The sequence below is a fragment of the Aethalodelphis obliquidens genome, unplaced genomic scaffold, assembly GCF_003676395.1.
Source record: "Aethalodelphis obliquidens isolate GAN/ISIS:26980383/991018 unplaced genomic scaffold, ASM367639v1 scaffold125, whole genome shotgun sequence".
Lineage (NCBI taxonomy): Eukaryota > Metazoa > Chordata > Mammalia > Artiodactyla > Delphinidae > Aethalodelphis > Aethalodelphis obliquidens.
This window is the reverse complement of record NW_020838069.1, coordinates 400,174-428,005: the sequence shown is the minus strand read 5'-3', so window position 1 is coordinate 428,005 and position 27,832 is coordinate 400,174. Positions and strand designations below refer to the sequence as shown.

General features: G+C 39.7%; 1 protein-coding gene across 1 annotated transcript in view; it reads left to right on the top strand.

Moving 5' to 3' along the window:
* The window catches only part of PRKAR2A (protein kinase cAMP-dependent type II regulatory subunit alpha), a 77,124-nt gene that overhangs the window by 40,852 nt on the left and 8,440 nt on the right, over positions 1–27,832 (top strand). The window contains exons 3-8 of the mRNA XM_027098835.1: positions 6,667–6,719; positions 9,132–9,215; positions 13,938–14,044; positions 17,971–18,124; positions 27,414–27,515; positions 27,689–27,763. Coding sequence (XP_026954636.1) covers positions 6,667–6,719; positions 9,132–9,215; positions 13,938–14,044; positions 17,971–18,124; positions 27,414–27,515; positions 27,689–27,763 — 575 coding nt within the window. The remainder of the gene's footprint in view (positions 1–6,666; positions 6,720–9,131; positions 9,216–13,937; positions 14,045–17,970; positions 18,125–27,413; positions 27,516–27,688; positions 27,764–27,832) is intronic.

Sequence of the window (27,832 nt, the reverse complement as noted above, 5' to 3'; positions counted from 1 at the left end):
GCCCCTCCTTGTTTTTGTCCTCTAATAACCCCCAGGTTGTTCCTTCTTATTTCCACATAGATAATCCTTGCAGTCTGGTCCTTCCATTCCTTGACCTCCTCTTCTCCAAGGTTCTTGTCTTCCACCCTACTTCAGCCACTCATTTCCATGGTTGTATTGTGGTAGGACCAGCATTACAACTCTTCATATTCTCAATCAGTGATCCCAGTCTCCCACCGCTGCCTGCTGTCTTCTAACAGCTCCTTTGCTGTCCCACTCCAGCTCTCAGAACTCATTGATCCTGTCTCCTTTTCACTTTCTCGCTTCCTCTTTACTAACCTTAAATTTCTTGATCAGTGATTGTAACCATTCCCTGGCACCTTCCCTCAATTCACTTTTCCCTTTTTATTTTCTTGGCTAAACCACACTGTGGTTTAACCCAATTCTCCACTTATTGTGTCTGCACCACAGCTGTACTTGGTTGAGGGAAAATACGCAGCCCTGTTGACTGATCTTATTTCAGTTCATGATCATTAACTTCTAGTAGGCTCTTGATGGCAGCAATCATACTGTGTTTCTATACTTGTTTCACGCCCCTGTTCTCCTAGATAATAAGTCTTTCGTTTCTTCTCTCTCTCCAAACCTCCAACACCTCCTCCCCCATCCTCATTCCTGTCAGATAATCTTCCTCTCAATTTAACTAAGGAAACAGAAGTAACAGAAGAGAATTTCCTTAGGCTCCCACCCCATCTATCCTTCTTAATCTGCCTGTGAGTCCAGTTGTCCACCTGTACACTAGATCTCAACCCTTCATCCTTCCAGCAGTTACCTGTTCTTTATCCTGCATAATCTTTATTCTTCAACTGGATTATTTTTCTCAGCAAAGAAACATATCGTTGGCTCTCCATTCTTAAAAATAAAACTTTAAAAAAATCACTCTTCCCTCTCTAGCTACCACCCTTTCTCTCTCCATATCTTTATAGCAAAAACCCTTGAAAGAATTGTCCATATTTCTAGTTTCTCTTCTCTCTTGAGCCCATTCCAGTCAGACTTTTGCTCCCATATCTCACCAAAGCTACTTTGTGTATTGCTCACTCACATTTTTCAGAAGGAAGGAACAAAGGAAGGATTGAGGAATCAGGAAGAGAAATTACTGGAGGCAGAAATAAAATAAAGAAACACTTCTTGGAGGGAGGCAGAAATTGCACTGGAAGTTGAAAAACATGGTTACTATTTGGCCAGTACCAAGAAGGATGCGTTCTAGGTGGAAGAATGTCTCAAGAACTTGAAGGGGGATAAACTGGAACTGGCTGCTCTGGCTGTAGGAGAGGAGATAAAAGAAAATTGGAAAGATAGTTGGGGAATGGGCTCCTGATGTGATCCAAGGATTTCAGCTAAAACTAGTTGTATGAGGACATGTGCTGTGTCAAACACTGCAGAAGAGACTTCCACAATTCAGGGTGTCTGACTGAATAATAATCTGGAAAGTAAAGCAGCATAGGAGAGCTAACAGTTGTTGAGTGTCTCCTGTGAGCCCGGCCCTAAGTTTAAATGTCACCTCCTATTATTAACGCTTTAACATGGTTCTACTATTGTTATCCCCTCTTAGTGTTGAAGAGACCAAGGACTGGGGACATAGAGAAATAGTGAGTGAGCAACAGATGGACCTAAGCTCAGACTCCAGTGAGTGTAGCTTCATAGATGAGCTTTCCCCCTCCTTGATGCTGCCTCTCCCTTGCAAATCACTGGAATTGAAAATCTGTACCTTCCAAATCCTTCTAGCAGAACAGTCCCTCTACATCGAGTGATAAATGCATCAAATGAAGACAGTCCATAAATTCCTTAAATGCAGTTTTCTTTAAATAGTTCTAAATTAGTGTTAACTTTCAGTTTAAAATGTTAGTGTGATTCTGTTCATTTAAAAACTTCATCCAGGGACTTCACTGGTGGTCCAGTGGTTAAGAATCCTCCTTCCAATGCAGGGGACGTGGGTTCGATCCCTGGTTGGGGAACTAAGATCCCACATGCCACAGGGCAACTAAGCCCACGCACTGTAGAGCCCACGTGCCAAAACTACTGAGCCCGGCGCGCAGTGCAGCCCTCACCACAACTGGAGAGAAGCTTGCGTGGCACAATGAAAGATCCCACGTGCTGCAACTAAGATCCAATGCAGCCAAATAAATAAATAAATATTTTAAAAAAACTTCATCCAAAAAAGAAAAACCCTTTTGTTTCATAAATTTCTGTTGTTTAAGCCACCCAGTCTGTAGTATTTTGTTATGGCAGCCCTAGCTGACTAATATACCCAGGCTATATCAAGTCTTCATGGGCGCTGGCAGGACAGCACAGGGCCTCATGCCTGTGACCAGGATCTGGGCTCATTTCTTTGTAGAAATGAGGGGATTTTCTCTCACAAACACATTTTAGTGATTCACGTTTCTGGATGGAAGAAGCACCAGTTAAAATTTAGAAGAGGAAATTCTGCTGGATAATCTGTTGTTACTTTGTACTGTTTCCGATTACTAACTAGTGACATCTGCTGGAGAACTGTGGCAAAATTAATTCCCTCAAATGAGGGGCTGTGCTGCTCTTTTAGTCTTCATCTTCAATAGGTCTTGACCATCTCATGACCTAAAAAGTGTAGGTCTTTTTTTTAAAAATTTGTTTGTTTATTGATTGATTGATTTTTGGCTGGGTTGAGACTTTGCTGTGCGTGGGCTTTCTCTAGTTGTGGCGAGCGGGGTCTATTCTTTGTTGCCATGCGCGGGCTTATTGTGGTGACTTCTCTTGGTTGCAGAACACAGGCTCTAGGCACGTGGGCTTCAGTAGTTGCGGCACACAGGCTCAGTAGTTGTGGTGCACGGGCTTAGTTGCTCCGTGGCATGTGAGATCTTCCTGGACCAGGGCTCGAACCCATGCCCGCTGCATTGGCAGGTGGATTCTTAAGCACTGCGCCACCAGGGAAGTCCGACATTCAGTGTAGGTCTTGAGGCTGCATAGGGGATGACACAGACTCTGGGACTCCCCGCACTGAGACAGGTTTCCTGATGTGTAGAACCATAAGGGGCAACAATCACATAGACACTTAAAAATGGATTTTTTATATAGAAAATGAGAAAAGTAATTCGGGATCGGTACCAGAAAGTAGAGAGGTTGAGGGTAAACAAAGGAAGAGGGAAAAGGGAGCTGAGTCTGATGTTCAAAAGAAAAGGGAAAAAATGAAAACCAGTTTAAAAAAATAAAGATATAATGTTTTTCACAAATAGAAACATTAAAAATTTTAATGCAAATAACTACTTTTGTTTAAATCATAGTGCTGTACCTTAAGACTTAAAAACTATAACATTTGTTGCCTCAGTTACATTGTCTAAAAATATAAAAATGAGCTAAGTTGCTAAAATACTTTCCTCCAAACTCAGAGGAAAAGCAAGCCTGGAAATAGGCTAGCTCAAGACTAAGTGTCATTATCAGTAAGATCCTGTCAGTCTCATCACTAAAGGCTTATTATTTTCAACTTCTTAAATGAATATTTTCATACATATGCAAAAGTAGAGACAGTTAGTATAATAATACTCATATATCCATCTGTCTCCAAAATGAGTTTTTTTTAAATGCGTATTTCTAAGAAGACATTTTGAAATCCTGGACCAAGGAGTAGCAGAGTAGGCTGAATAAAGGTCAAATATGAGAATATTTCTGAGGTAGAATCTGATGTATTCATTGGGTAAGAGGTGAAAGAAGGAAGCCATGGTGAGTTCCAAATTTCTGGTTTAGAAAGCTGGGTTGATAATGACAACATTAATCAAGAGTGCAAAGAACCAAGAGGTTTGCAGTTTAAAATACTATCTGGTTAGCTGCCCTCTGGCTGCTTCCTCAGCCCCAACCCAAATACCTATGAAGATGTGAAAAGAGGCAGCAATAACATCTAGGAACTCAGGAAGGTGTCTGCCTTAATCTTTAGGACAGATCTGAGATAAACTTGTTTCCTTGTGGAAACAGGAATGGCTTGGAGAAAGATAGAAAGAAAGTCATTATCTACATCCCATTATCACTTCCCTGGCTCAGCTACAAAAGCCTGCACCACCAGGGGCTGGGCAGCACTCTCTGCAGAACATTACCTGATACTGTTTTAGGGACTAGAATGGTGCCTATGCTCTTACTCCCTTCTCCCTGATTTTTCTCCATCTATTTAAGGATACTGGGTCCCTGTTAGACATGCAGAGTGTTGATGGCATTACAGTACAGAAGGCGTGGTCCACACAAGTAGGCTGGGCAGGGAAGGGAGTCCTGTGTACAGGTCATGCTAGGAGTCACCATTTCTCAGGTATTCCATTAGGTCAGAGAATCAATGAGGAAGGGGAAGCTGGGATGCAAGCTAGACCAGGGCTGCAATGAGTAAATGTCTGTAAGAAATCAGGAGTTAAATTGAGAGTGGTATGTATCATCTTATCCCCTCTTTATAGATATGTAGAGATTTTTAGCCATCATACAAAAGAATTGAGCATAGGGTCAAGAAACTTTTATATTTCTTGCCTGCTAACAAATAAGAAATAAACCCTAACAAATAATACAAGGCTTATGAATGAATTTGGTAGATTAAGGCTGTAAGAGGAATGAAGATTAGAAAGGTCCACTACAAAATGCTCATAGAATGCAAAATATCATTGCCTTTATTTTGTTGCATTCTGGGCAACACCAGTGATCACATCTAGATCATTCCTGGCAAAACAGTTTTGTTAGTGAGTACACTAACTTTTTTATTCACTAGATAATTCATTGTGTCTACCATTGTAACACCTAAGGGTAAGATTTTAAAATCATGACTTGTACTGACATCTCCAATTCTAACCCTTCTTCTGTTCCATAATTTTATTCCCCTTTTCTCCAGTGAAAAACATCTGGCTGTATATTTGTTTACTCACAACTGTAGTACACAGAGGAGTTTTGGAATTACTGTACCACTGGAAATAGCAGTTCTTTTTTGTCATTGGAATATATCCCACTGAGGGTGGATGGTTACAGTACTATGTTCAGAAGCTACTTAAAATAATTCTCCTTTCCTTCTCTGTGGTTATGTTATCAACCTGATATGTGGTTAGGTTCATTTGTTTCTCTTTGTATTCAGTTTTAGGGTCCCTCCATCCTTATCAATTTAATTTTTTAAGTATATAAAACATTTTAACATGGCTTAACTGTCAAAACTATATAAAAGAATTTTCTTAGAGAAGTTTCATTCCCTTCCCTATCCCTTCTTTTTTGTTTCTGCCTACCTTCTAGGAAACAGTTTTACTTCTGTCTGGTTTATCCTTCTCTTGTTTCCTTTTGAAAAAATAAATATGTTAAATTTTTTGTATATATATTCATATTTATGTATTTATTCCCTTCCTCCCCACCTTGTTTTTTGGCTGCATTGGGTCTTCGGTGCGGCACACAGGATCTTCCCCGAAGCATGCTGGATCTTTTGTTGAGGCACGTGGGCTCCTCTCTAGTTGTGGTGCTTGGGCTCTGGAGTGCACGGGCTCAGTGGTTGCAACATGCAGGCTTAGTTGCCCCGCTTCATGTGGGATCTTGGTTCCCCAACCAGGGATCGAATCCACTTCCCCTGCATTGGAAGGTGGATTCTTAACCACTGGACCACCAGGGAAGTCCCCCTTCCCCAATTCTTATCATGGAAGTCCTTCTTTATGGAAGGGACAGCATACTATGTAGTATATTCTTCACCTTGGTTTTTTTTGCCTTTTTTTCCCCTAGAACTCACTATTTATTAGCCTATGGGGATTTTCCTCGTTCTTTCTTATAGCTGTATGATTCAAATGGGTACTTATATCATTTATGATATTCTGCTATTATAAACAATTGTTCAGTTAATATTTTTTAAATCTTTGCTTTACAACAAAGACACGTCCTGTGGCCCGCTGGTGCAAACACAGGTTACCTGCAAAGAAAATCAAGTTGGTTTTAGATTTATATAATACTGTACCTAGAACAGAACCTGGCACATAGTATTTACTTTGTTTAAAATTCTTTTTGGGCTTCCCTAGTGGCGCAGTGGTTGAGGGTCCGCCTGCCGATGTGGGGGACACGGGCTCGTGCCCCGGTCCGGGAGGGCCCCGCGTGCCGCGGAGTGGCTGGGCCCGTGAACCATGGCCGCTGGGCCTGCGCGTCCGGAGCCTGTGCTCCGCAACGGGAGAGGCCATGGCGGTGAGAGGCCCGCTTACCACAAAAAAAAAAAAAAAAAAAAATTCTTACTTTTAAGTCATTCATGTACATAATGATGTTGAGATATTTTATTTCAACTTATTCTTTTCATAATTACTCCAATTCCATATCCATATGTTTATATTGCATATACTGTACTTTTTGGTTTTCCATCCCTACTTCATAGCTCAGCAGAGATATTACTTCCTTGCTTGTCCTTGCTACTACCATAGAATTTAGTAGATAATATTTTTTATCATCTCTCTCCTGTTTGGACTACCAATCCCTAGAGAGCTGGCTTTTCATCACTAACAGAATGCCTGGCATTACTAGGTACTTAATATATTTGTTAATTGAAGGAAGGGATTACAAAAATCCTTATAGCTTTAGAAAACAGTGAATAAAAAAAAATTGTGTCCACTTCCTATTTTCCAGTAAAACACACATCTGTTTTATTTATTTTTCTCTTTATTTTCTCTCCAAATTTAGTCTGTGCTGAGACCTATAACCCTGATGAGGAAGAGGAGGATACTGATCCAAGGGTAAGAACTGCAGCAAAGGTATTAGGTAGAATAATTTTAGTCCCCACTCACTCCCCTCCTCCTCTACATACCAAATCTAATCATGCTGACATTTAAAATAAATACAAATTAAAATCTCAGCAAGATGCCATCTTTTAACTAACAGATTGACAAGTATTAAGAAGAATGAAAACAAGATTGGTTGAGGATATGGTAAGGAGGGATGCCTAGCTGTAGCTGTCAGAGCTTTATACTTAGTCAAGCCAGCTGACTCAGCAGTTACGTGAAGGAGAATTCATCCCTAACAAACAGTTGGGTCCTTTCTAAGGAGATTATTGCAGTATTGTAAAATTGAAAAATGGAAGCAACATAAATGAACCAAAATAGGGGATGCCAAGGGCTAAATTAAGGTACATTCAAGTCAAGAGAATCTGCAGCAATTGGAAATGATGGTACAGGACTGGGCTTAATGACATGGAATGATGTATATTTGAGGTACATTTTATAGAGCATTTTATAAAATAAAAAATAATTTAAAAATATCTATCCGTCTGTCTACCTATTTACTTATTTACTTGTTTGTGCAAAGATTTATACCTGGAAGGATATATCCCAGATATTAACAGTAGTTGTTGTAGGACTATGGTTGATATTTGGGTGCTTTTTTAAAAACTCAGGTTTTTAAATTCTTGTACAGTTAACAAATTACTTTTATAAAAGCAAATTTGAACCATCTTTTTTAAAAGATTGATGTTATAAAAGAAACTTTAATGATCTTTCAAGTGTGCCTTAAAATGAGTAGACTATGAAAGATTCTGAAGTATTCTAATAATAAAATGCTACCATTGTGTGAATATAATAGACATGTAGGTTTTTGAATTTTTTATTTTAGATATTGTAAAATTTTGATGAGTTTAAAAAGTTAAAACTTTTTTTACTAACTTTTTAATATCACAAATTTAAATTACTTAACACTTTTGGCATCTGTTATGTCTGGTCAGTTTAAGCAATGTACTTTTTTTAGGGTGAAGACAATACTTAGGAAGGAGCTTGATGGGCCTCTCAATTATAACAGCGATACTAGGCAATAATTATTTTTTTTAGTTCAGTAAACATTTATTAAATATCTGTAGTATTAGTAATAGGAGTAATAGTTTTTGAGCACCTACTAAATGCCAGGTTCTGTTTTAAACACTGCCTGTATTAGCTCATTTAATCCTTATGACAATTCTAATTTTGTAGATATCACTAATACTACTAGTAATACTAAGCTGTTGAGGTTTGAACTCTAGCTTGTATAGCAGTTGTTTAGTTGCCATCTCCACTTACATTTCAATAGACAACTCATACTGAGCTCCTGACTATTTCCGTTTAGACATTCTTTTTCACCCACAGCCTTCTCCAGCTCACTTCTTGGCAGTTCCAAACTTCCTGTTGCTCAGGTCCAAAATTTTAGGGTCACCCTCAGCTCCTCTCATTTTTTCATACCCACATTCAAATTTTCAGCAAATCTGATAGGCTCAGTCTTCAAAACATATTTAAAATTCCAGTACTTCTCAACACCTTCATGGCTACCACCTTGGTCCTAATCACCACCATTTAGCACTAGGATAATCACAGTAGCTTTCTGGCTTTCACTGTTGCCTCCCTCAAGGCTGTTCTTCACTCAGGAGCCAGCATGAGCCTTTAAAAACATTAGATCTCTTTCCTTCCTCTGTCAGAACCCTCAGATTGCCCCTATGTCACTAGAGAAAAGTTCCAGATCTGTGATCTACAATGCCCTCCACCTAACCCCCAAACCTGGTCTCTTCCTGATCTTTTCTCCTCGCTCTGCATCAGTCACATCTGTCTCCTGGTTTTTCTCAAACATGCTATTAACCAACCATAAGACCTTGTTTTCACTTGCTGTTCCTTCTGCTTGAGGTGCTCTTAGAGATGTCAACGTTACTCACTCCCTCAGGTTGTCCTCAGTTCCTTGGGATCTTTACAAATGTCACCTTCTCAGGCCTCATCTGGACGCACACACGCACATGCACACTCATACACGCACCCTTCCCTACCTTATTTTCTCCTTAGCCTTGTCACTCTAAGATACTTTATGTATTTATTGAATGTGAAAGCAGGTGTTTTTGTCTTGTGTTCACTGCTATGTCCCCAGAGCTGAGACGGTGCCTGGCACCTAGTCAATGCTTAATATTTGTTGAATGAATGATATGTGACCTTCTGCTTTTCGGATGGGTGGGTACTCTTCACCCCTATCATATTTCCTGTCCACGATCAGGGTACTGCTTGGTATTTGTATAGAGTTAAAATTATAGTAAACATGCTCTTAATTTTTCCCATTTTTAGGAGAAAGAAATATACCAATTTGTAAGTTAAGTAATATTTTTAAATAGAATAAAAAAATTTTCCTGGTTTTATTTGGATTGGCAGGTGATTCATCCTAAAACTGATCAACAGAGGTGCAGACTTCAGGAAGCTTGCAAAGATATTCTTCTTTTCAAAAATCTTGATCAGGTAACATTGATTTTTAAAATATTTTTGGCTTTTAGCTTTTGTCCTATTCATCATTTAAACAGTTTTTAGCATCTTAGCCACAGTCATATGAGGCATTAAAACCTTAGCTTCTTCTTACTTGCAAATGTTTGCATTGTGTTGAGCACTGTAATCCATAATGAGCTTTTCAGATGACTTTTAGTATTTCTCTGAACTGCTTTGGTACTTCCTCCAAGGCAATACCATTTGAGGACCATGCAGTTGGGTCATATTAAAAGGAAATGCTCAGGTTTGCATGACCCTGGCTTAGTTTGGAGGGTCTTTATTTATGCTGAAGAGTAATTTCTCCAAAGATGCCAGTGTGGCGTCCTCTCTACCGGTAGCGGTTAACCCACTGGAAGTGTGTGACTGCTTCTCACTCCTTTGGTGTAAGGCACCTCTTATTATTTCTCAGTGAAGACCTCAGGCATGGGGCACACACAGAGTGGTGTTTGTCTTTAGGGCCCCAGCACAGGATCTGTGCCTGTGCCTGTCTTCCCTCTCTTGGTGGAGATGGAAAACAGGGCTACCTCCTGAGGACAGAGATGCTTCAGATTTCCTGTTCCTTCTGTACTTTGACGGCCACATGCTGAAGCCACATGAATGGCTGAGGTGCTGGGCCTGCTGGGTAATCCCAGAATGTGCAGAGACAGGAAGGATAGGAAATAGAATTCTCCTACTACCCAGCTCCTGCAAATATGTCTTCTGAAGATATCCCCACAGCCTTCTGGGAATCTGGCTGGTCAAACATGAGTTTATGTTGTATCAATCAAGGGAATCAACTATCCCTGGTGTCTGTAAACCAGACTGTTTGGTAGCTGTGTGGTTATAGGAATAGCGAGAACTTTAATCAGAATTTTATTAGTCTGAGATTGAATAAAACAAGGACCATGAGTTCAAGGAAAGGCTGGTTGTAAGAAATAATAGTCTGTATCAACTGTTTTCCCTGGAAGACTCATCTGTATCAATGGAAAGCATACTTGCTTCTTTATCTACTGTGAATAAAACCCCTTGTAAATTTTATACTATCATATGTTCTAAAGAAGTTGCTGTGTCAGTCTAGTATTCAGATTTTTCTTAGTGCTGGAGAACATCATTTTACCATTTCAGTCTTGAAAAATGATAACTGAATTTTCAGATTTAATTATATTTTTCTAACATTTTATCATGAAAATATTCAAATACAACAAAGTGGAAAGGATTTTACAGAACATGTATTTATCCACTGCCTTGATTCTAACATTAACATTTTACTGTGCTTGTCACATGATATACTGTCTACCCTCAACCAAGGGGTTGGCAAACTTTTGCTTAAAGAACCAGATACTAAATATTTCTGTCACAACTACTCACCTTCATTATTGTAGCAGGAAAGCAACCATAGACAATGCATAAATGAAAGGGTATGGCTGTGTTCCAATAAAACATTATTTACAAAAACAGTCAACTGTTTGCTGGCCCCTGCATTAACCCATCTTATTTTTGAGGATAATTTCAGAGTAAATTGGAGATCTCAGTATATTTCCCTTAAATACTTTGGCATATGCATATCATGATAGTTCAATATTTGTTTATAGCTTTTTAATGTAAAGTTTGCATATAATGAAATGCATGCATGAGTTTTAAGTGTACTTAGGTTTGACAAATGCATACACTTAGGTAATCCAAACCCCTATCAAGATGTAGAATGTTGCCACCACCCCAAAAAGTTTCCTTATGCCCCTTCATGATCAATTCTTGCTCGCCTCCCCCCAGAGACAACTTCTATTTTGATTTGTTCTACCATAAATTAATTTTGCCTTCTAGAATTTCATATAAGTGGAATCATACAATATATACTCTGTTGTGAGAGATTCTTTTCACTCAGCACAATATTTTTGAGACTCTTTCTTATTCAACATTCCATTTCCTTTTTTCACTTTTTATTTTGAACTAGTTTTAGACTCATAAAAGAAGTTGTAAAAATAGTAGAGTTCCCATATACCCCTCATCCAGCTTCCGCCAATATTAGCATATTACATAACCATAGTACAATTAGGGGAAGGGTAAGCTGTGACAAAGCGAGAGAGTGGCATGGACATATATACACTACCAATCGTAAAATAGATAGCTAGTGGGAGGCAGCCGCATAGCACAGGGAGATCAGCTTGGTGCTTTGTGACCACCTAGAGGGGTGGGATAGGGAGGGTGGGAGGGAGGGAGATGCAAGAGGGAAGAGATAGGAACATATGTATATGTATAACTCATTCACTTTGTTATAAAGCAGAAACTAACACACCATTGTAAAGCAATTATACTCCAATAAAGATGTAAAAAAAAACAAAACAAAACCAGGAAAATGACATTGTTACAATACCATTAGTTAAACTAAAAACCTTGTTCAAATTTCATCAGTTTTCTCACTAATTTTTTTTTCCTAGTTAATAATCCAGTCCAGAAACCCACATTGCACTTAGCTGTTATTTCTCCTTAGTCTCCTCCAATTTGCGATAGTTTTCAGTTCTTTCTAGTATTTCATGATCTTGACACTTTGAAGAGTACTGGTTAATTACATTATAGAATATACCTCAATTTGAGTTTGTCTGATATTTCCTCATGATTGAAATGCGGTTATACATCTTTGGCCAGACTACACAGAAATTCTGTTGTGTCCTTCTCAGAGCATCATATCAAGGGATCCATGATGTCAGTGTGTCATTGTTTTGGTGATGTTCGTTCATTCCCTTTTATTGCTGAGAAGTATTCCATTATATGAAAATACCAGTTTGTTTATCCATTTTTCTGACAATGGATACCTGGTCTATTTCTTGCTTTTAGCTCTTATGAATAATGCTCTGGACATTTTATACAAGTCTTTTTGCGAACTTTTTTTTTCATTTCTCTTCAGTAAAATACGTGAGGGCAAAATTGCTGAGTCATAGGATAGGTATATGTTTGATATTGTAAAAATCTACCAGATGGTTTTCAAAGTGGTTATACCATTTTGCATTCCTTCCAACAATATGTGACATTTCCAATTGTTCTGTATCCTTAACCAACATTTGATATTATCTGTCTTTTCAAATTTTAGCCATTCCAGTGAGTGTATTTGTTTCTATTTTTTAAAAATTTACTTCCCAAACCTTTGTTTTTAAATTTTCAAATTTACAGAAAAGTCAAAGAATAGTACCATGAACATTCTTATATTCTTGACCTAGATTGACCAGTTGTTAACATTTTGCCACATTTACACTGTTTCTTGTGTGTATATGTAGGCACATGTATGAGTATGTATGAACTGCTTTTAAGATTTTCCCTGTAAAGTTTTCTAGGGCTTTTTTGTTTTGTTTTCCAGTCCTGAGTCACACGTTGCTTTTGGTTGTCATGGTATGATTCTAGTCCCCTGTAACCCAGATTGCTTCCCCCATGCCTTATTCTATATCATGACACTGATGTTTCTGAAGAGTCCAGGCCAGAAAAAGAAGAGTTACTCAAAACATGAGGCTGCCAATGGACAGCCCACAGGCCAGATACAGCCAGGTATAGATGTGTATGTTTGGTCTGTATTGTATGTGAAAACTTTAATTTGTTACTTGTATTTAAACGTGAGATTTCTGGCAACACTGAGCTCACATTCCACATTAACGTGGATGACACATGAGTAGCAAGCCTTCCTTTTTAGTATTTGTCAACTTTTACAGTATTCAGCACACCTGGAACTATGGAACTAAAGAGGTGCTTTTTGGTGATAATGTTATTTTAGATAGAACAGTCACACTGACAGAACACTAAATCACATGGAATTATGCAGCAATAAAATTATTTCCTTGTCAGATCTTCAATCCACATTCCTCCAAAGACAAAGTCTTTCTCTGAGTTGAAACTGGTATTTAGTGCTCCGTAACAGTCACTGATTTCCCTGACAGAGGGATGCCGGCCCTAGACTGAGATCACTGTTTTGTTAGAATTTAATAGCATTGTTTTGTTTTCATTATACTTACTGGTACAGTTAGTTACCTTCTGGTTATGGCAGGTAATATTGGTAAGTAACTAATTGTATATGTTGTGTATAAATGATTGTAGCAGTATTACATGTCTGGTAATAGATCTCGTTTATTGAGTACCTGTTATGTGACATATACTTTCCTTAGATTTTTCTCCTTTAGTCATAAAAGTTGATGAGCTAGAAACTATTTATTAAACCCTTTTTTGCATATGAAGAAACTGAGTCTCAGAGAGGTAAAGTGATGTGCTTGGCTAGTCAGAGTAGTAGTTGTGCTGTTCCATGAGATAACCTGTGAGGCCATCTCAGCCTTTTAGCCTTGATAATCCTGTTAATATCAACACCTGGAGGAAGGTGGCATCACATGGCTTTATACCTGACATAGTAGAGCCATCAAGGCAGGTGACAGTCTTGTGGGTGCGGCTGGGAGAATAGGCACCATGATTTAGATACCTGTTTTTGCGTAAATTATAGAATGTATTTTCAAAACAATGCTGCCTCAGAAAACTTGGCAACTGTGCTGTATATGTGGAGATGCAAAGCTGAATGGCCACAGGAAAGCATTTGTTTCAGACAGCCCTTAGGTTTCTGCTTGAACGTGGGGAATAGTCTGATGTGGGGACTTCTACCATCTACCATGTAGTCACCAACTAAGATAAGCAGAGTTTTTTTTCCCCCCCCAAGTGTAGAAGCCATCTTTTCTCGTTGTGTATTCCCTGCAGGAACAGCTTTCTCAAGTCCTCGATGCCATGTTTGAAAGGACAGTCAAAGTTGATGAGCACGTCATTGACCAAGGAGATGATGGGGACAACTTTTATGTCATTGAACGGTAGGAGATGGAGTTTTGCAGTTGCACGGCTGTACTTAATAAGATCCATAATTCAGGGCAAGTGCTTTACCCTATGCTTTGTTCAGCCCAAACAGGACTTAGGGCCACGTAAACAAGCTTCTCAAAGCTTGCCCCTCTCTGTCCACAGCCTGCCTTTCTCTATCTACTGCTGCCCTGAGTCCTCAGTACAACCCATACTTGGGTTGCCACTATCTACAATTAGGTGAAATGTGCAAGCTATGCTTTATAAACATGTTATTTGCAAGTGTTCAAGTGAATTGATTTTGTAAAGAATAACCGTAACACTTTATTGTCATCTGGATCATTCAATCCTAGCCTAATTTTACACATGAGTATACTGCCTCAACCTCCATACCTCTGGCCCCTTCTGGCTCTGTTCCAGGTATAAATCATGTTGGGAGACATGAAATATTTGGGTTTGACCTGTTCGCCCTGGTGTGTCCTAACCTCTTGAGCTATTAGTATCACCTGGAGGACTCCTTCTGACCCCTCCTCAGTCCTGAAAGGAACACCCTCACCAGAGTTTAAGATCAATAAGATGTTGCTTCACCCAATGTCTTCCATTAATTATTTTTCATTTTTTCTTTTGAAATAATTTCAGAGTTATAGAAACGTTACACAAATAGTACAAAAAATTCTTATAAACCTGGGTTCCCCAGATTTATGTTTTACCACATTAACTTTATTGTTTGAAAGTAAGTTGCAGGTATAAGCCCTTTTACCTCTGAATACTTCAGTGTATATTTCCTAAAAATAGAATAGTCTCTTACATAAGCAGAGATCAATTGTAAAAATTAGATATTAACATTTTATACAGTACTCTCATCTACTCTGCATACCTTATTCATTTTTTTCCAATTGCTTTCCTGATTTTTAAGATTTTTAAGGGTCTTTTCATTTTGATCAAGTAGCTATACTAGATTCAGCTGGTCCCCTGTCTCGTCGAGCCTTTTGCTCGTTCAGGAAAGTGTTCAAGAATGTACTACTTGGACTTCCCTGGTGGCGCAGTGGTTAAGAATCCGCCCGCAAATGCAGGGGACACAGGTTCGAGCCCTGGTCCAGGAAGATCCCACATGCCGCGGAGCACCTAAGCCCGACTTAGCACCACAACTACTGAGCCTGCGCTGTAGAGCCCGCGAGCCACAACTACTGAGCCCACGCACCACAACTACTGAAGCCTGCGCGCCTAGAGCCTGCGCTCTGCAACAACAGAAGCCACCGCAATGAGAAGCCTGCGCACCTCAACGAAGAGTAGCTCCTGCTCGCCGCAACTAGAGAAAGCCCGCGTGCAGCAAAGAAGACCCAATGCAGCCAAAAATAAATAAGTAATTAATTAATTAAAAAAAAAATAAACGTTAAAAAAAAAAGAACGTACTCCTTGGGTAACCTTTTGGCCCTTGATACTTTGACAGATGATTACAGTTAGGGTTAGGAAAGAAATGTTTTATTTAAAGAGTAAAGATGATACAAATAATGTCTTCTTAAAGACTGTTTTATCTATTATGCTCATGCTTCCTTCATAGAATTCTGTAAGTAGTGACAGAATAATTTTTTTAAGTTATATCACCACTTCCAACAGCCACCTTTCCCCCTTGCTCTGCCGTGTGCTCCCTCACCAAGACAGGAATCCCAGTAGGTACCTGCAGTCTGGGAAATAAGCATTTACCTGCACATATCCATAGCTTATAGGTTGAAATGCCTGTCTACAAAGGGAATGATTTGTTATTACACATGTAAATGAGAGGTATTATCTTTTGCATGCACTGAAAGTGGTTGTTAATTAATTATTAAAAAGATATTGTTCCTGACCTCAAAAAACTCATTTTCTAGTTGGAGAGACTAGAAATAGATAACTATTACATAATTAAATAGATAATTATTACATAATTTGATGATAACAACAGTGAGAAAAATATGTCCCATTATTTGGAAGAGGACCGAAGTGAGAGAGGTTAGGAAAGACTCTGTTTTGTGGCTTCCTGAAATTATTTGTGTTCCCAAAATTAAGTTGCTAGCGTCTCCTGGAAGAGAGACTAAAAACACGTAAGTGAATTTACCCTGAGTTCCATTTAGTCCACTCATGTCCTTGTTACTTTTGCCTTGTCCACCAGGTCAAACACAGTTCAGCTTACCTATTCAGTGGTGAGCTCCCTTGAGAGCAGGGTTGGTACTGTGTACCTGATATTTGAGTGATTGGCTTTATTCTTTGCTTCTTGTGTAACATATGATACCTAATGATTTTTATCAGACAAGTGGAGGCTCTTTGTAGGAAACTTAGGGGAAAAAAAAAAAAAAACAACCAGGAAAGAAAGAAATTTAGCCCTAATTTCATCCCCAGAGTATATTCTTCCTTTCTTTTTTCTTTTTTTTTTTTTTCCTATGCTTTACTGTTAGGTCAGATCCATTACCCCAAATTTGGTTCAGATATTGAGACTGATCATACCACACACACAGCTAAGAGTGTATGAAAAGATTTATCACTCACATAATGAGGCTTTTAAGGGAGAACAGGCCAGGTTCCCAAGAGGTCCAAAAATGACTTAAGACAGCAGGGAGGGGTGACTGGCTTGGCGTTTCACGGTGGTTAGAGGGTGGGGCTGAGGTCAGAGTACTCTTATATATGAGCAGGCTCTAGTTTTGTTTGAATATCCCATCAGTGCCAAATAAGGGAGCACCCAGGTTTTCTTCTCAGCTTTCCCAGATGTGAGACAGAAGAGGAAGAAGGATTGGGAGTGGTAGGGCTTGAAAGCTGTTAACAAACATGTAAAATGTAGTCAACTCTTTATTACATTTATATGTATACTTTTTATGTTAGGTCATATACATTGACTTGATTTTTAAAATCTATTTGAAGTAGTTTGCCATGGGATACAATATTATTCTATGTCATGATTTATATTGACTGCATAATATGAATATAGACATATATTTGACCTGTCCCCTATTGTTAGCAGATTAAATTGTGGTTTTTGGTTTTTGTTCTTATAAATATTACCTGGTGAGCATCCCTGCAATTAAATATTTTCCAATATCTTTGATTATCTCCTTCAGAGTGCCTAGAAATGGAATTGCTGTGTCAAAGGGTCTCTTTAGGAATTTGTTATGTTGTTAATTATCTTTCAGAAACTTTAAAACATTTACACTTGCTTCAGTGGTGTATTGAGAGTGACTGTTTCTCCAAATGTTTGTCCATTCTGAATATTTTTCTTTAGTAGTCATTAACAATCAATAGATAGAGAATTGTATCATTTTTTTCTTTATTTTAATCAGTTCTACATCCTAGTTTTCAACAGACTACAAAAGAAAACCCATACAATCATTTCGATACCTGCAGGAAAAGCATTTGACAAAATTCAACACCTTTCCATGATAAAAACTCTCAGCAAACTAGGAATAGAAGGGACTTTTCTCCAACCTGATTAAAGGCATTTATAAAAAAAAAAACCTATAGCTAACCTTATACTTAACGGTGAAAGATTGAATGTTTTCCCTTTAAGATGGAGAACCAGACAAGCAAAGCATGTCTCCTCTCACCACTTCAGTGCAGTATTATACTGTAGGTCCTAACCAACGCAATAAAGCAAAGAAAAAAGAAGGAAAAGAAAAAGATGGAGTGAGGGGAGAAGGACTGACGGGAGGGAAGAAGGGCATACAGATTGGAAAGGAAGAAATAAAGCTGCTTTGTCTTTGTTTGCAGATGACATGATCCTCTAGAAAATGCCAAGTTCACTCATTAAAATTAATAAATGAGTTTAGCAAGGTCACAGAATACAAAGTCAAAATGCAAAAATCTATTATATTTCTATATACTAGCAAAAATCTGTTGGAATTCCCCAATAACAACAACCTTCTATTCATGTACACCTGCCCATTATAAGTAAAATTGTTTCTTGTTATATTTCCAGGGGAACCTATGATATTTTAGTAACAAAAGATAATCAAACCCGCTGTGTTGGTCAGTATGACAACCATGGCAGTTTTGGAGAACTAGCTCTGATGTACAACACCCCGAGAGCTGCTACCATTGTCGCCACTTCAGAAGGCTCCCTTTGGGGACTGGTGAGTTAGAGAAATGGTTCTCCTTGCATAGCATGGTATTAATGCCCCTTACTTCTGAGTCTCTGTCCTTGGGCTGTTGGTTCACACTATATTTAATAGCCAATTATCTGAAAGACATTGTGGAAGGTTTTGTACCAGTGTGTTTTTCCATTTCTCTGAAGTGATTTATCAACAAACCATTTATTCCAAATTACATAGAAAAGACTGGGTCTTGTGACCTTGCTGTGTGTCAGCTCTTACTACATTTTCCATTTATGTTTTTATCAGACAAGTAGAGAGAGGGGGGATAACTCTGTACAAGAGACAGCCTAGAAAAATAAGTGTCATTGAAAGCTCTGCCAACCATGTTTTCCATCTCTATCTATCCTAGGACTAACTTTCCTCTGTGTTTGGCCATCTATTTATTCATTGGTCCATGCCAATATTCAATAGATTTAGATGACTAGAAAGGCTGATAGCCATATTCTGGGAAACAGAACTTTCCTAGAATGTCTTAGGCACAGTACTGCTATGATCCTATCCTCTATTATACATGGCCCACCTTGCTTCCTTCATTATCAAGCCTTCAAAATATATAATTCTCTTCCTTCTTAAACAAAACAATCATCCTCTTGTACAGATTCCAAATTTCACTTTTAAAATGTTCACATCTATGATAATTTGTTTCCATTTACCCTACAAGCAAAATTAAATATATACCTTGGAATTATCAATATATTTCCTCAAATAAAATCACATTTTAAAGACATACTAGAGCACTTTATTGTGCTATACTAATGTAGAATTAAGAATGCCCCTGAGGCAGGACAGGAATAAAGACGAAGACTTAGAGAATGGACTTGAGGATACCGGGAGGGGGAAGGGTAAGCTGGGACGAAGTGAGAGAATGGCATGGACTTATATATACTACTAAATGTAAAATAGATAGCTAGTGGGAAGCAGCTGCATAGCACAGGGAGATCAGCTCAGTGCTTTGTGACCACCTAGAGGGGTGGAATACGGAGGGTGGGAGCGAGACGCAAGAGGGAGGAGATATGGGGATATATGTATATGTACAGCTGATTCACTTTGTTATAAAGCAGAAACTAACATACCTTATTTATTTTTTTTTTTTGCGGTACGCGGGCCTCTCACTGTTGTGGCCTCTCCCGTTGCGGAGCACAGGCTTCGGACACACAGGCTCAGCGGCCATGGCGGACCGGGGCACGAACCCGTGTCCCCTGCATCGGCAGGCAGACTCTCAACCACTGCGCCACCAGGGAAGCCCCTAACACACCATTTTAAAGCAATTATACTCCAATAAAGATGTTAAAAAAAAAAAAAGAATGCCCGTGAGAGAGACTTCCCTGGCGGCCCAGTGGTTAAGACTCCTCACTTCTAGAACAGGAGACTTAGGTTCAGTCCCTGATCGGGGAACTAGGATCCCACATGTGGTGCGGCCCACAAAAAAAAAAAAAAAAAAAAAAGATTGCCCCTGAGAGATGAGAGATACATTGGTTTAAGAATACATCACACACTTGGGAAGCTTAAAATACTCAAGGTAGATCAATAAATAATGGGGGAAAATAAAATCAGTTTTAAAATACATTAATGCCAACTTCTGGTCCAGGCCAAGATGGAATAGCCCCATTCCTCACTAATCTTCCCTCTTAAAACTAGAAAACTCTGGATATCTTACTACAAACAAACATAGGAGACCCTGAAAGATGGAAAGGAGAAGGTGGACTGGCTAGGAACTAGGGATTTCAGGAATTAAGGAAGGACATAACAGTGAGTTCGCCAGGTTTTCTTATTAATTCCCATATATCCCAGATAGGGTGCTGGAAAAACCTACAACCCAGATCCACCAACAGGTACACATAAAAACAGCCCCAAGAAAAGTCTGCTCCCTTTAGCCAAAGGACAAGGAAAAGCACAGCTTGGCAGAATAGAAAACCTTTTATGATAATGCCACCCTATTCCTGCCAAATACCAAAGGAAAAACTGCTTCTACCTCCCCACACTGTCACTGGGGCCAGCAGGAAACTGGACTTAACAACCTCATCCAGCAGCAAAGAGGCAAAATGAGGTGATGTGTGGTGTTACTAGTTGGCACTCCACTTCCCCTGCCAGAGTAGTGTCAGTAGAGTCCAGAGGGGAGCTGAACATGCACTCCCACACGTACAGGCACCCTATATATAGAGAGAGGGTGACTGCCTGCAAAAAAAGAAAAAATTGGATACAGTTTTACAACATAATACCCAAAATGCCCAGGATACAATAGAAAATCACTTGTTAGACCAAGAACAAAGAAATTCTCAATCTGAATTAGAAAAGGCAATCGAAAGATGTCAATACCGGGCTTCCCTGGTGGCGCAGTGGTTGAGAGTCTGCCTGCCGATGCAGGGGACACGGGTTCGTGCCCCGGTCCGGGATGATCCCACATGCCGCGGAGCGGCTGGGCCCGTGAGCCATGGCCGCTGAGACTGCGTGTCCAGAGCCTGTGCTCCGCAACGGGAGAGGCCACAACAGTGAGAGGCCTGCATACCGCAAAAAAAAAAAAAAAAAAAAAAAGATGTCAATACCAAGATGATACAGATACTGGAATTAGCTGACAATGATTTTAAAGCAGCCATCATAAAAATCCTTCAACAAGCAATTATGAACACACTAGAAACAAAGGGGAAAAAATAGGAGGTCTCAGTGGAGAAATAGAAGACAGAAAGAAGATCCAAATGGAAATTTTAGAACTGGAAAATACAATAACCAAAATAAAAACTCACTGGATGGGCTCAATAGCAGAATGAATGTAAGGGAGGAAAGAATCAGTGAACTTGAAGATAGAACAATAGAAATCACCCAGTCTGAACAACAGAAAGAAAATAGACTGAAATGAACAGAGCCTGTGGACTAAAAAGAAAAGGTACAGTATTTGTGTCATCAGAGTCCCAGAAGGAGAGGAGAAAGAATATAGAGCTAAAAAATTATTCAAGGAAATAATAGTTGGAGAATTCCCAAATTTGGTGAAAGATAATAAACCTACAGATTCAAGAAGCTGAGTGAACTTTAAATTAGATAAACCCAAAGAAATCTATGCCAAAACACATCAGAATCAAACTTTAGAAAACTAAAGACAGGAATAAATTTGAAAGCAACTAGAGAGAAACAATGCTTTACGTACAGAGGAAAAACAATTTGAATGACACCAGATTTCCTATCCATGAAGGCCAGAAGGAAGTAGCACAGCATTTTTCAATTGCTGAAAGAAAAGAACTGTCAACTCAGAATTCTATACCTAGTGAGAATATCCTTCAGGAATGAAGATATTCTCAGATAAAACAAAACTGAGACTTTGTCACCTGCAGAAGTGATAAAAGAAAGAAATTTGGGGCTTCCCTGGTGGCACAGTGGTTGAGAGTCCGCCTGCCGATGCAGGGACGCGGGTTCGTGCCCCAGTCCGGGAAGATCCCACATGCCGTGGAGCGACTGGGCCCGTGAGCCATGGCCACTGAGCCTGTGCATCCGGAGCCTGTGCTCCGCAACAGGAGAGGCCACAACAGTGAGAGGCCCGCGTACCACAAAAAAAAAAAAAAAAGAAAGAAAGAAATTTGGAACATCAAGAATGGAGAAAGAATAACAGTAAACATATGGATAGACATAAAAGTCTATCCTCCTCTTGAGTTTTCTAAAATAGGTTAGATGCTTGAAGCAAAATTATAACATTGTCTTACGTGGTTCTTAATGTATATAGAGGAAATATTTAAGACAATTACATTCTAAAGGGGAAGGAAAGGGGCCTAAATGGAAGTTAAACTTCTACACTTTACTCAAACTACTAAAATGTTGATACCAGTAGACCATGATAAGTTACATATATAAATATAATACATAGAGCAACCACTAAAGTAATCTGTACAAAGAGATACACTCAAAAACTCTATAAATCCATTCAGGTAACCTGCAGGAAGGCAAGAAAAGTGAAACAGAAGAACAGGAAACAGGGAAGAACAGAAAACATTGAATTAAATGGTAGACGTAAGCCCTAGTATATGAATAATTACTATAAATATAGATGATCTAAATATACCAACTGAACTTATTTACAAAGCAGAAGTACAGTCATGAATGTAGAAAACAAACTTATGATTACCAGGGGATAAGCAGGGGGAGGGATAAATTGGGAGATTGAGACTGATGTATACACATTATGGGGAAAGAATCTCAAAAAAAGAGTGTTTATATGTATAACTGATTCACTTTGCTATACACCTGAAACTAACACAACATTGTAAATCAACTATACTCCAGTAAAAAAAAATTTTAAAGCTATTATGCCAAGTTAATTCAATCTAACTAATTAGAGAGCAGGAAGTTCTTTCAATTATTGTATGTGCTGTCTGAGAAACACACTTGAATATAGCTACAGATTTCATTAATTACAGTTCATTATTTTCCAGATTAGTTACTAAACTCGCATCAGAAGGTCAAAGACAGCAATTTTGTCAGCTGCCACTTCTCTCAGTGCTGTATCTTTTGCATTTCTGGAACTCAGACAGAAATTGATTACAAACAAAAACAAATCTCCATAAAAATGAGAAACATAAGTCTTTATGAATATGTTCAAGCCAAATGATTTTGTAAAGTATAAGAATCTTTGTTTTTAAAGACTTCCTTATAATCTTTATTTTCGGACTTCCCTGGTGACGCAGTGGTTAAGAATCTGCCTGCCAATGCAGGGGACCTAGGTTCAATCCCTGGTCCGGGAAGATCCCACATGCCACAGAGCAACTAAGCCCGTGCGCCACAACTACTGAGCCTGTGCTCTAGAGCCTGCGAGCCACAACTACTGAAGCCCGCATGCCCTAGAGCCTGCGTACTGCAGCTACTGAGCCCATGTGCCACAACTACTGAAGCCTGTGTGCTGTAGGGCCCATGTGCTGCAACTACTGAAGCCCGCGCACCTAGAGCCCATGCTACACAAGAGAAGCCACTGCGATGAGAAGCCCGCGCACCGCAACGAAGAGTAGTCCCCACTCACTGCAACTAGAGAAGGCCCGCGCACAGCAACTAAGACCCGATGCAGCCAAAAATAAATAATAATTTTTTAAAAAAGAAAGTAAAAGTATAGTAATATATATACTATGCAAACATTAACCAGAAGAAAGCAGAACTTAATATCAGATAAGTAGACTTCACAGCAAAGAAAATTACCAGAGACAAAGAGGAACATTACATAATAATGAAAGAGTTAATCTACCAAGAAGACACAGAAACCCTAAATATGTATATACCAAACAACAGAGCTTCAAAATATGTAAAGCAAAAACTGATAGAACTGAAAGAAGAAATAGACAAACCCACAGTTATATTTGCAGACTTCAACACCCCTTTCTCAACAATTGATAGGACAACTAGACAAAAAATTGGGAAGGATACAGTACTTAACATCACCATCGACCAAAAGGATCAAATTGAAATTTATAGGACACTTCACACAACAACAGAGAATACACATTCTTTTCAAGCCCACAAATGTTCACCGAGATAGACTACATGTATCCTGGGATATAAAATAAAACTTAACAAGTTTAAAAGAATTGAAATCAGACGGTGTGTTCTCTAACCATAATGGAATGAAACCAGAAATCAGTAAGAGAAAGATAACAGGAAAATCTCCAAACACTTGGAAATCAACCCATTCCTAAATCTAAAAGTCAAAGAGAAAGTCTCAATAGAAATTTATTAAAAATGAACTGTAAAACTGCTTGCCTTGGACTTCCCTGGTGGTGCAGTGGTTAAGAATCCGCCTGCAAATGCAGGGGACACGGGTTCAAGCCCTAGTCTGGGAAAATCCCACATGCCATGGGGCAACTAAGCCCGTGAGTCACAACTACTGAGCCTGTGCTCTAGAGCCCGCAAACCACAACTACTGAGCCCACGTGCCACAACTGCTGAGCCCATGTGCCACAACTACTGAAGCCCATGCACCTAGAGCCTGTGCTCCACAAGAGAAGCCACTGCAATGAGAAGCCCGTGCACCGTAACAAAGAGTAGCCCCTGCTCGCCACAACTAGAGAAAGCCTGCACACAGCAACAAAGACCCAATGCAGCAAAAAATAATAATAATTAATTAATTTAAAAAAACAACTGCTTGCCTTGTGGTTTGGATATGAGAATTAAGTAGAAGCACATCCGAGAAGCAGTTTCCTCGGTGCCTGGCACAAGGTAGGGTACTACAGAGTGGTGGCACCTGCTTCCCTTGGTTGTGGTGCTGCTCACCACCCTTCCATTTCTGAAACTCCCTCTCCTGAGATCCCTGCCCTGCCTTCCTAGTTCCTAGCCTTATCCTTTGCAGTCTTTTCTTCCTCTCCCTGCTATCTTAAGTGAGATTCATCTCGCTGCTGCCTTACGTGACCTATTTAGATGCCCTTTTCTCCTGCGTTATTCACCCGCTTTATAGCCCAAACCCTTCCAAAGCTTCAGTACCACCTTCAGGAAAGTGACTCCCAGAGGGTCCTCTATAGCCTGACTTCTTACTTGTGCCTTCCAAGGCCTTTGGAAATGCCTTCTGAGGCTAAATCAGGGAGGACCTGGTGTTGCCACTGAGTTTCTCAAATTGGATTCTATATTCCTTCTCTTACTGGGGGCAGCTGCCACCATGACCACTACACTTAGTCTCTGCTCCCACTCTGTCTTGCTTGCATGAAAGTGAGTAGAAACTCTTTTTTCTTTTAATATTTATTTAGCTGTACCAGGTCTTAGTTGCAGCACGTGGGATCTACATTGTGGCATGTGGGATCTAGTTCCTTGACCAGGGATCGAACCCAGATCCCCTGCGGAGCACGGAGTCTTTTTTTTTTTTTTAATAATTTTATTTATTTATTTTTGGCTACATTGGGTCTTCATTGCTGCACCCAGGCTTCCTCTAGTTGTGGCAAGCAGGTGCCACTCTGTTGTGGTGCATGAGCTTCTCATTGCAGTGGCTTCTCTTGTTGTGGAGCACAGGCTCTAGGTGCGTGGGCTTCAGTAGTTGTGGCGTGCGGGCTCAGTAGTTGTGGCTTGCGGGCTCCAGAGCACAGGCTCAGTTGTGGCGCACGGGCTTAGTTGCTCCGCAGCATGTGGGATTTTCCCAGACCAGGGCTCGAACCTGTGTCCCCTGCCTTGGCAGGCAGATTCTTTTTTTTTTTTTTTTTTTTTTTTTTGCGGTACGCGGGTCTCTCACTGCCATGACCTCTCCTGTTGTGGAGCACAGGCTCCAGACGCGCAGGCTCAGGGGCCATGGCTCACTGGCCCAGCTGCTCCGCGGCATGTGGGATCTTCCCAGACCGGAGCACGAACCCGTGTCCCCTGCATCAGCAGGCGGACTCTCAAGCACCGCGCCACCAGGGAAGCCCGGCAGGCGGATTCTTAACCACTGTGCCACCAGGGAAGTCCCAGTAGAAACTTTCTGCAGTCAAAGGAAAGGGTAGTATTCTTCTCTTTTGAACTTCAGGGCTACTTGCTTGACTCTGAACACTCGGGTGCCTGAGGGAGCTACCATTTCACAGTAGGAGTTTCCTCTTCACAGCTCCATTGGAAGCTCCCTGAAAGCTGGGTTGGTGTCTGGTGCTTTTTTATATCCTCCGCAGTCATAGGAACTGGACTTGCACAGCCTGAGAGCTCTGGGAAGTGCAAAAGCATGCGTAGAAAGGGTTGGAACACAAATAGAGATATCAGTTGTTTTCTCTTTAGCTAGAAATACAGTTTATTGCTGCAATTTTAGTAATCTTTGTAACGTTATAGATGGATTTAGAAATACTGTTTTTTGACAATGTCTGCTCAAACATAAGGAAAGAAATTTTATAACTCCCATTGTCTCAGTCTTGATTGTTCTCTTTCCACAGCACTCTTGGCCTAGATTGGTGCAGGAAACATGTAGAAACTGAAGTCTAAAGATAATGGAGTAATATTCCAAAGTATAACAGTAACATTTTAAATGATACATCTCTAACCTTGGACTTCAAAAAAGTAGTGGCAAGTGATGCAGCTGATTAGAGCAATCAGAGATTGAATGGCTCTTTTCAAGCAGACAGATGGAAAAGAAAATGGGGGCAGAATCTGGCTTAGTACCAGAGAACAGACATTATTTGTACTTCAGTTTAGGAAGGGAGGGTAGGAGTCTGCCACCTTTTATACTACGAGTATAGGGTGCAGTAGGTGACTTCTCCTGTCAGGCAGATGAAGCATGGCATGGGATAGGACCAGGGAGTTCTGTGGCTGATGAATATGAGCCAGTGAAACCTATTTAGACATCTCAACTCAGTTGTCTTCTATGTGTTTTCTCCACCCAACTCCCACCCCATCATCAAGAATACTAAAATAGCAAACCTACAGCTAAACATGCCCTTAGCCCCTTGCTGTTTTTCATTCTTTCAGCCTTTAGGATGTCATTACTGTACTTTAAAAAAAAAAGAAAAAAAAAATCTTTCTATTCTTGAGAGCCCAAGGTAGAAGAAAGTTAAAATTAACTTAGGTACAAAAAACTGCCTACTCACGTAGGAGCCTAAGCAATTAACATTCTCCTGGCTGCATGTCCCTCCCCACACACGCATACACATATCTGAGAAGTACCTGACCATAGCTCTGGTTAACTGTCTCTTGAGTATGAATCCGTGACTTGCTGGGGTCAAGATATCTTTCGCATGCCTGCCTTCCATTTTGAGTTTCCTACTTTATCTCTCCATTAATTTAAAACCTACCTCTCTTTCAGGTCCCAGACAAATTTATATTTTTGCAACAAAATTATCCTTGATCACTCCAGGCTATCGTGATCTCTCTCCGCAGAATTCTTGTGGCACTTACTTTGTCTCTGTAGTTCATCTAGCACATTTCATATGCTGTCTTGGACTGTAGTTTTTTATTCCTATAAATTTTGTATTGTCTCCCCATTGAGATTATAAAGTCCTTGAGGGCAAGAACCATCTGATTGTTTTATCTCCCTTTTTTGAAGGTGCATCTTTTCACATTAAACAGTGACTGTGAGCTCACAAATGTTTGATTGGGACGTTTTAAATTTTGTATTCTATTTATGACTGACCCATAGGTGGCACCCATTGAGTACTTGATAGCAGGTGACAACATGTGAGACATCTGTCTGGCTCAGGCTACAGATCTTTTTCTCATAGCAATGACTCAGATTGAAATATCATTAAACACTCAGTTGACCCAGTACCTTCCAGAGACCTCTAATGTTTGCTGTGGCATAGTTAATTAAACCATAGATGCTCCCTTATACAGGCATTTACCAGAATTTTCATATCCTTTCTTATAGGACCGTGTGACGTTTAGAAGAATCATAGTGAAAAATAATGCAAAAAAGAGGAAGATGTTTGAATCATTTATTGAATCTGTGGTGCTTCTTAAATCACTAGAGGTAAAGCCTATTTTAATAAGAGTCTGTTTATGGGGATTTAAGCAAAGCTGTTAAAACGATTCTCGTTAGATTTCTTAAATCATACTATTCTAGCCCATTTCAATGTTGTATAGATACTATTTGTGACTTTCAATTAAGACGTTTCCTTATAATTTGTATGTTCATTGTTTCAGGTGTCAGAACGAATGAAGATTGTGGATGCAATAGGAGAAAAGGTCTATAAGGATGGAGAGCGCATAATCACTCAGGTGAGTGGGGGCCTTGTGCAGCACCTTTCCCGGAAGCCACCTCCTGAAGGACTAGTGCATCGTTTGTCC